Source organism: Symphalangus syndactylus, chromosome 1, assembly GCF_028878055.3.
Source record: "Symphalangus syndactylus isolate Jambi chromosome 1, NHGRI_mSymSyn1-v2.1_pri, whole genome shotgun sequence".
NCBI lineage: Eukaryota > Metazoa > Chordata > Mammalia > Primates > Hylobatidae > Symphalangus > Symphalangus syndactylus.
In genome coordinates, this window is record NC_072423.2 from 122,802,028 (window position 1) to 122,811,549 (window position 9,522).

The 9,522-nt window shown below is 49.2% G+C and overlaps 1 protein-coding gene across 9 annotated transcripts; it reads right to left on the reverse strand.

Moving 5' to 3' along the window:
* Positions 1–4,091: 4,091 nt before the first annotated feature.
* MYD88 (MYD88 innate immune signal transduction adaptor) lies at positions 4,092–8,564 on the reverse strand. Of its 9 annotated transcripts, none has more exons than XM_055283058.2 (5): positions 8,096–8,564; positions 7,117–7,251; positions 6,547–6,727; positions 6,267–6,358; positions 4,092–5,984 (listed from the first exon to the last, which is right to left on the reverse strand). In XM_055283058.2, the coding sequence occupies exons 1-5, from the start codon at positions 8,460–8,462 to the stop codon at positions 5,830–5,832; spliced, it is 930 nt and encodes a 309-aa protein (XP_055139033.1). In that variant the 5' UTR covers positions 8,463–8,564; the 3' UTR covers positions 4,092–5,829. The 9 variants fall into 9 exon arrangements, with proteins under 9 accessions (XP_055139033.1, XP_055139062.1, XP_055139052.1 ...); XM_055283087.2 differs by having other exon boundaries at positions 6,267–6,315; positions 8,096–8,550; XM_055283077.2 differs by having other exon boundaries at positions 6,566–6,727; positions 8,096–8,538.
* Positions 8,565–9,522: the final 958 nt, after the last annotated feature.

Sequence of the window (9,522 nt, forward strand, 5' to 3'; positions counted from 1 at the left end):
TGCTTGCAATATTTGTTTCTTTGTCTTTAATTCTCAGAGGTTAGACTGTGATGTACCTTGGTGTGGGTTTCTTGGCGTTTATAATGGTTGGGGTTTGCTCACCTTCTTAGCTCTATAGGTTTATGGGTTGGTTTTTTTTTTTTTTTTTTTGCTATATTGGGCAAATTTTCAACCATATTTATTTGTATACCTTTTTAGCTCCAACTTATTTTTCCTCTCCTTTTGGGACTCTGATGACATACATGTTAGACTTTTTTTATTGTCCCACAAATTCCTGAGACTTAATTTTTTTCCAGTCTATTTTCTCTCTTTTGTTCAGATTGGGTGGTTCCTATTGGTTTGTCTTCAAGTTCACTGATTCTTTGCTATCAACATCTTACAACAGAACCCATCCAGTAAGTTTTTTTTTTTTAGTGCTAACATTTCAATTTAATTGTTTATATCTTCTATTTCTTTTCTGAGACTTAAAAAAAAATTGTTTCAAGCATGTTTACAATTACTTATTGAAGTATTTTATTACTGGCTGCTTTAAAGTTCTTGTCAGAAAATTTTAACATCTGTTTTGGTGTTAGCATCTGTTGATTGTCTTTTCTTGCTCAAGTTGAGATTTTCCTAGTTCTTGGTATGATGACTGATTTTCAACCTTGGACACTTTGAATGCTATGTTATGAGGCTAGATCTCATTTGGATCTTCTGTTTTAGTTAGTCTTCTTTGACATCAAAACAATGCTGTCTGGTGGAGGTAGAAGTGCAGGTTACTCTATTGACATCCGAGGGTAGAGGTGAGGGAGAAAAGGGAGAGAGTGCCTAGTTACTGCTGGGTCAGGATGAGAGTTCAGGCTGCCCACTAAGTCTCCCCTGATACCACCTTGGCTGGGAGGGAGAAGGATGCCTTGTTACTACTCCCCATCTGGCCTCCACTGACATGATAGAGAACATTACTGCTGGGCAGTGGTGAAAGTCTTGACTCTCTACTAGACCCCCTCTGACACCCAAGAAGGTGGGAAGAAGGTGGAAGTTTAGGTTCCCCATTTGGCCTTTGCTGGCAGGGTGTAGGTAATACTACAATTTTTTCTATGGTTTAGCTGGAGTGGTTATTGTCTACAAACTTTCTTTCTTGCAAGACTGTCCCTTTCTGGTCGTTTGGCTAGTAAGAGCAGGTTTTCCCTTTTTTTTTTTCTTTACCTATACTCATTAGTTTATAGATTTCTGCCTTCTCCATACTCAGTCTGAGATCTATTAGGCATAGGCAAAAAGAAAACCTTAGGCCAGTGCCATGTCATTCCATAGGTCCTGAGGTCTCTAACCATTCTATCATCTTCTCTCCACCTTTCAGAGTCTCTTTATATTTGTGTTTTATATAATGTCCAGGGTGTTTTGCCTGTATTTAGCAGAGGGAATAAGGAGAAGTGTTTTCACTCTATGTTGTCTCAGAACCAGACATCCCCAAGGGCATTTAAAACATTTATTCCATATCATCTGGCAAATAGCAGCCAGTGGGGACAATGTTCCCCTAAGTTGATGGTGCAGTCCCTCATCTTCCACCCTTACCAGCCCAGTGTTCTGCTGTGTGAATTTTTTTTTTTTTTTGAGACAGAATCTTGCTCTGCAATGGCATGATCTCAGCTCACTGAAACCTCAGCCTCCTGGGTTCAAGCGATTCTCCTGCCTCAGCCATCCAAGTAGCTGGGATTACAGGAATGTGTCACCATGCCTGGCTAATTTTTGTCTTTTTTGTAGAGACAGGGTTTCACCATGTGTGCCAGGCTGGTCTTGAACTCCTGACCTCAAATGATCCACCCGCCTCAGCCTCCCAAAGTGCTGGGATTACAGGCATGAGCCACTGTGCCCAGCCTGTCTTATTTCACTTAGCATAATATCATCAAAGTTATTTGATGTTGCAGCATATGTTAGAATATCTTTCATTTTTAAGGCTAAGTAATATTCTTTTGTACATATATACCACATTTCATTTACCCATTCATCTGTTGATAGATGTTGGCTTGGTTATACCTTTTGTCTATTGTGAATAATGCTGCTACAAACATGGGTATACAAACATGTCTTCAAGACCCTGCTTTCAATTCTTTGGCGTATATACTCCCAAGTGGACTTGCTGGGTCATATGGTAATTCTGTTTGTAATTTTTTGAGGAATTGCCATACTGTTTACTATAGCAGCTATACCATTTTTATTCCCATCAAAAGTGAACAAAGGTTCCAATTTCTCCACATCTTCACCAATGCTTGTTACATATATATATATATATTTTTTTTTTTTTTTGATAGTAGCCATCCTAATGGGTATGAAGTGGTATCTGTCTCATGGTGGTTCTGATTTGCTTTCCCTAATTAGTGATATTAAGAATATTTTTACGTGCTTATTGGCCATTTGTATTTTTTTTCTTTTTGTTTGTTTCTTTTTTTTCTCAGATGGGGTCTCGCTCTGTTACCCAAGCTAGAGTGCAGTGGCGCAATCTTGGCTTGTGGCAACCTTCGTCTCCTAGGCGATCTTCCCACCTCAGCCTCCCGAGTGGCTGGGACTGCAGGTGCATGCCACTACGCCTGGCTAATTTTTGTATTTTTTGTAGAGACAGGGTTTTGCCATGTAGTCCAGGCTGGTCTCCAACTCCTGGGCTCAAGCAATCCACCCGCCTCAGCCTCCCAAAGTGCTGAGATTACAAATGTGAGCCACTACACCTGTCCCTCATTTGTATATATTCTTTGGATAAACTTCTGTCCAAGTCTTTTGCCCATTTTTGAGTTAGGTTGTTTGTTTCTTTTGTTGTTGAGTTCTAAGAGTTTTTTTTTATACATTCCAGATATTAACCCCTTATCAGATATATGACCCAATATTGTCTTTTTACAATTGGTCTGTTTGAACCAGCATCCAACAAAGTCATACTATATCAGTACATTTGATCATTATGACCCAAGTCTTATCTAATCTAGAGGAAATCCCTCTCCCCAATTCTCTCCCTGGTCATTGACTTGTGGTGGAATCCACGTCCATCGTCAGGCAGAATCGTAGTTTTGAATTTCAACTATGCTGCTGCCCTCCAAAGTTTCCTGCTTTGCCTTTGATAATTTCAGCAGTAGATTTTCCTTATTGAAAAAGGAAAGTTTCTCTTTTAAATGCTCATAGAGGACTAAAACTGAAAATGAGAAGAGGAAGCTTTATCTACATTTGGGAACACAGCTATTGGGAAGGAAGGCACTGGAGACAGGCAGGTGTGAGGAGTGTGAGGGTCAGATAGGAGTGGGGAGAGCACATTTGGGTCAACAGCCTGGCCTAAGAGAAGAGAGGCTTTTCTCAAGAGGGGACCAGCCCAGGACTGTCTTCCCAGCCATGGGCAGCACATGGCAGATCCTGGGGGCACCACAAGGGCCACACTGTGGCTCTGATCCCCAGGGGATGCTGGAAAGGTTCAGCCTCAGGGGTTCTCTGAGTACACAGGGCCTTCCCAGGAGTCCCTGAGGGCACAGGGGCAAGGCTGGGGAGGCTACAGCATCCAGGTGGCTCAGGAGCCAGGACATGGCAGCAGATAGACCACTGAGAAAAAAGCTACTGTCACTGACAATGTCTGAGCACTCTAAAATGTCACTAGAGTTCTCTCTGGAATTATGATGTGTGAGTTTTTTTCTTTATCTTTTCCAAATTTTCTTAAACAGTGAAAAAGCAATATTTTCTTTAAAAATAGATCAGTACCTTTAGGATTAACATAGATGTGCCCAAAGAAGATTATTAGGAGTAACAATGCAGTGCTCAGCGGCTGAAGTTGTGGGGGGGGTCCTCCAGACTCTCTTTGGAGCATAGATCACCCCCTACTCAAAGACTGGGCCAGGACCCAGGAGCATGGCACAACCCAGAAAAGACTGAACATGGCCGGAGGAGGGCAGTCTCCTGAGTGTCTGTAGCTGAGGTCAGTATTCCTGGTTCTGCCTGCAGCCCTGCTGAGGACTGAACCTATGAGGAGGGGGCCCAGCTTTCAGGAAGCCCCTGCCAGATCCAGGCTGGAACCCACCCAGTGGACCAGCTTCTCTTACCCACATTACTGCTTCCAAACCTCTTCCACTCAACACACACAAAAGTTTCCAAGGTAGAATATTCTTTATTATTATAAACTCAGGATGCAAGATATATTCCAGGATACAGGAAGAATGGCAAATATCGGCTTTTCTCAGATATCTTTGAAATTATTTTAATGCATACAAAACAAGTAGAAGATGCTTCTCGAGATTGCTTTAAAATGCCCAATATTAAAGGGGAACAGGTGCATGGCAGCTAAACGCCTCAACAAGATCATGCAGAGAGGGGCCTCTATTCCCTCCCAAGATCCTAAGAAAAGGCACCTTGCTCCAGTCTGGCTGAAAGTGGAGCAAAGAGATGCATTTTCTATTGGATTTAGGGTCCTAGGGTCTGCCCTGGGGCGCAGACACCTAAGACCACGGCACCTTCTCCCCAAAGGAGAGCTTGAGGGTAAAGTACAAATCGCTCTGGGAAAGAGAGAGGGAGAGAACAGCTGTGTCTGTAGTTCATTGTTGTGTGAGTTTAAGCAGCTCTCCTCCTCTATCTGTGCTTCATTTGAGGTATAAATACTGGTACATTGGGTCCTTTCCAGAGTTTGGTTTCAATGAGTAGGGACACGAGAAAAGGAATAGAAGAGTGCCCAATTTTTGTTCAGGGACATGGTTGGGCTCCCTCAGTGATGGGACTTTCCCACCTAGCTGTTCCTGGGAGCTGTACCTAGAAAAACGTGTGTATGCAGGTGCCTGTGTGTGTGAGAGTACACGTCTGTACATATATGTGTGTGTCTGTGTGTGAGTTTGTATGTGCCCATGTGCCCACAAGCTTTGGGGCAGGAGGCTTTTATATGGTTGCTGTTTGTAAACAAATAACTTTGTAAGGCAATCAAGGTACAAAGTTGGTGGGAAAGCTCTCTGCGGGTGGCCCAGGGAGGAAGGCTCCCTGCTCACATCATTACAGTGACTCATCCCCAGAACTCATACTTAATGAATATGCCAGAGGCCAGGATCCCTTCTTATGCCAGGTGAAGCTGAGAGCATGACCACAGGCATCCTGACAGGCGGAAATGAAAAGCAGCCCAAGCTGCTCAGGCAAGTCTCTTGGGGACTTGTCACTACCGAAGGTTGGGCAGAAGCTGGGAGGTGTGAAAGATGCAGATGAGAGGTGGACCCATTAGGAAATAAGGCTCAAGGTGGGATCTCCTTGGGCTGGGCTAAACTGCTTCCCCACCTGCCCTGTGGGGAAGGAGGAAGTGGAATGGGAGGTGTGCAGAGAGGCACTGAAGCATCAGTAGGCATCATTGTGGAAGAAGCTGCCCTAGCAGTGTCGTGGTCACAGCAGTGGCCAGCATGTAGTCCAGCAACAGCCAGCTCTCCTGCAGCCAAGACTGGTCTCCCCCAGGAGACCCAGAGCTATGCTTCACCATTTCCTACAGGGATTCAAACACAGCTACTCTCTGTTCTCCCCATCCTACTCCTCAAGTGAGGAAACTGAGGCTGAAGATGTATGAATGGCTCAGAGCAGAGCTGGCTCTTATGGTCCTTCTCCTAGTCCCAGCTGGTCCTGTTCTATACTGTCCTGGCTGATAATCCAGCAAGTGGACATGCCACTCACAGCCACTGGTTCCATGCAGGACATGAAATGTGGTGTCCAGCTGCTGCAGATGTGTCTATGAAGTTGGCATCTCCAGGAATTGAGAGGTAAGTAGAGCACAGATTCCTCCTACAACCAAAGGAGGAGGCAGGGCAGAAGTACATGGACAGGCAGACAGATATACACACACCCAGGGCCTCAGAACCGTCTTCAGGGCAGGGACAAGGCCTTGGCGAGGCGAGTCCAGAACCAAGATTTGGTGCAGGGGTTGGTGTAGTCGCAGACAGTGATGAACCTCAGGATGCTGGGGAACTCTTTCTTCATTGCCTTGTACTTGATGGGGATCAGTCGCTTCTGATGGGCACCTGCAAGCCAAGGGGTGCCATGCTGGCATCAGGCCCTTGCCCCATGGTGGGACAAGCCCAGTCTTCAACCCCAGGGTTAACAACAGCCATCCCCCATCTAAGCACCCCGGCACACATTCACTCACACAAAAAGGCACACACATGCACACATGCTCAGGTGTGCAGAGATCTTCAGCAGTTCTTTGGTACTGCATCCACAGCCCTTGGGGAGGGAAGGCTGACAATCCAGAGGCCCCACCTACACATTCCCTCATTCTCTTGCCAGAGCAGGGTTGGGCTCACCTGGAGAGAGGCTGAGTGCAAATTTGGTCTGGAAGTCACATTCCTTGCTCTGCAGATAATCATCAGAGACGACCACCACCATCCGGCGGCACCTAGGGGAGAGTGGGCAGGCTGCAGGTCCTGTGGCAACTTAGTTCAGCATATCCCCTGGGAATAGCTTCAGGAAGGGCCCACTGTGCCCTGGCTGGACAGTACACAGCTAGGAGGAGATGCCCAGTATCTGGACCCCAGGGCAGGGCTTCATGCATCCACGCACCCACCCCGTGGCCTTCTAGCCAACCTCTTTTCGATCAGCTCACTAGCAATGGACCAGACACAGGTGCCAGGCAGGACATCGCGGTCAGACACACACAACTTCAGTCGATAGTTTGTCTGTTCTAGTTGCCGGATCATCTCCTGCACAAACTGGATGTCGCTGGGGCAATAGCAGATGAAGGCATCGAAACGCTCAGGCATATGCCCTGGGTGCAGAGCACAAGGGTGGTGGTCAGAGCTCCATGGGAAGGCTTGGGAGGGGTCCAGCCAAGAGTCCCCTGCCTAGGCAACCCTGGGCCCTGCACCCTTCCCAAGATGATACTCATTAGAGAAAGTGCCCTTTCCAGGAGAGGAAAGATGAATACCTCAGGGCCTAAGCTCTGGATTAACCATGAGACAGACATTGTTTCATGAGCATCTCACAGCAATCCAGAGGTAGGACTATTATCTCCATTTCTTAAGTGAGGAAACTGAGGCTCAGAAAGATTAAATGACTTGCCCAAGGTCTCACAGCCCATCTGCTTCCAACACCCATGCTCTTAACGCCACAATGTACTATTCCACCTGTCCCATGGGAACAGTATTGGACCCTTACCCAGGGGGTCATCAAGTGTGGTGATGCCCGCCAGCTCTGCTGTCCGTGGGACACTGCTGTCTACAGCGGCCACCTGTAAAGGCTTCTCAGCCTCCTCCTGCTGCTGCTTCAAGATATACTTTTGGCAATCCTCCTCTGTGGGGAAGAGACAGGGTAAAGCAGGCTCCCTGGGAGTGCCTACCTCTTTACCCACAGTCAAGATCCAGCCGCTGTCCCACCTCCTCTGGCTGGGTTGTTCTAGAGGGCTTCCCCAGTTCACTGGTGCCACGCGAAGCTCAACAGCTCTGAGAAGCTGAGCTCCCACTGGCTCTAACTGACCCAAAGGGATGTCAGTGGTGTTCTGGCTTTCTGGAAGGCCATCAAAGTCAGGTTTGTATCTTTGTCCCTTCCTAGGGATCCTAAGAATGGTACCAAGGTAGGTCTGCTTCTTCTGGGATCCAGGGCAGATGTGAGCAAGGGGCTGGGCATGCCAGAAAGGCTCAGGAGACCCACTGGTTATGGTGCAGTGAGGGCAGTGATTCCAATTCAGCAAGGTGTGCCTGTCTGTGGGCGGCTGTACCCAACGCCTACGCATGTATATTATGTAAGTGCCAGTGAGTAGAAAGAAGGGCTGCATTTCCCCAGGACTTGAGGTTTCTAAGACAGTCCACTGTCAGTCGCCCCACCTGTCCTGTTGCTCTACTTGAAACAGCCCAGATGCCCCCACAGAAGCCTGATTCTGACTCCTGGCCCTACCCGAAAGCCTCTGCCTAAGCTGCTTCCTTCCCATCTCCGCCTATCCGGACCTTTGTCCAGTCCTTCTTAATAACCGGGACCAGTTATTAAGAAGGAACGGGACCCTCATGGTTCTCCCTCTGCAGGCTTCTCCGGGCCCCCAAGGCAGGAAACGGGGTCTCTCCATGGGAGCCAGGATGCTGAGGCCGCGGAAAGTCAGCCTCCTCACCCCCTAAGTACGAAGCCAGGAAGGGGACGTCCTCACCAATGCTGGGTCCCAGCTCCAGCAGCACGTCGTCGCGGCCCAGCTTGGTAAGCAGTTCGAGCAGTCGGCCTACCGAGGCGCCAGGGCGTCCCTGCCAGGAGTCCAGCAGCCTGCCAGTGGGGTCGGCGTGTGTCTCCAGTTGCCGGATCTCCAAGTACTCAAAGTCCATCTCCTCCGCCAGGGCGGTCCAGTCGGCCGCCACCTGTGTCCGCACGTTCAAGAACAGAGACAGGCGGCGCCGCACTCGCATGTTGAGAGCAGCCAGGGGAAGGGAGGATGTGGAGGAGACCGGGGCGGCAGACCCCGCGCTGGGACCTCCTGCAGCCATGGCGGGCTGTCCTGGAGCCTCAGCGCGGTCGGGTCGCATTGTCTGCCAGCGCTTCCTCTTTCTCCTACGGCACCCGCCCCGCCCCGCCGGCTTTCGCTTTCCGAGAAGCGCCGCCCTGCCCTACAATCTGGAGCCCCGCGCAAAAGTGCGGAGGCGGGGGCGCCCACCTCTACCCTTGCGGTCTCGAGGCGGGTGATGTGGGGGCGTGAGAAGTAGGAATCTGCCTTTTGAGATCTGGAGAGGTCCACGGCACTGCCCTTGAGGGTCTGGTGATGGTGGTAGTAGGTTGGCGGCGGAGTGAGGACGACCCTCCTTCGGGGGTTGTAGGAAACGGGCCTTGCTTTTTGGGATCTGGTGGAGCCACAATTCTTCCACGGGGGAATCTGAGGGGTTCATACGGTCCTGCCCTCGAGGATGGCGAGGAGGGGACAAGTGGGAAGGCACCAGCTCTGCCCTCCACTGTCTCTGGGGAACACGCACTCCTGCCGGTGGGAGTACGGGAAGACCCCTGCTGTGCTCCCCGAGGTGGGAGTGGGAAACGGACAGCTGCCTTCTGGAGCCTGAGGCATGCCGTGGCCCTGCCCTCGAAGTGGTTGGGGACGTCATGACACTAAGTTGGGGACCACAAGGCACCCTGTCCTTTGATGTCTGTGGGAAGCCCAGCACTACTCTCCAGGGTCTCAGGTAAAGACATGGCCCTGCTATTGGGAGTCAAGGGGGCACATGGCCTTGCTCTTTAGGTTTAGGGACACAGTCCTGACCTGCGGAGCCCTGGTTCATTCATTTACTCATTGAACAAGTTCTTATTGATCATCTACTAAGTGTCAAGCGTGTCGCAGGCTCCCCGGATACATGGTACCTCTCTGCCTTGGTGGAGACCCCAGCCTAGCACGGGAAATGGGCACTAATAAAATCATTCCAATTGGATGTAAAACTGGTAAAAATGTGAAATGTTCATTCTCCAGTTAGAGAGCTTGTCACATCCCGCATCTCTGTAAAATCTGTTCTCCCGGCCAGCCCGGAAGCCTAAATTCCCTGTCTTCTCGAAAGAATGGGAAAGCCCAACCACGTCGGAGCAGGACTCGGGCGTCTCGGAAGC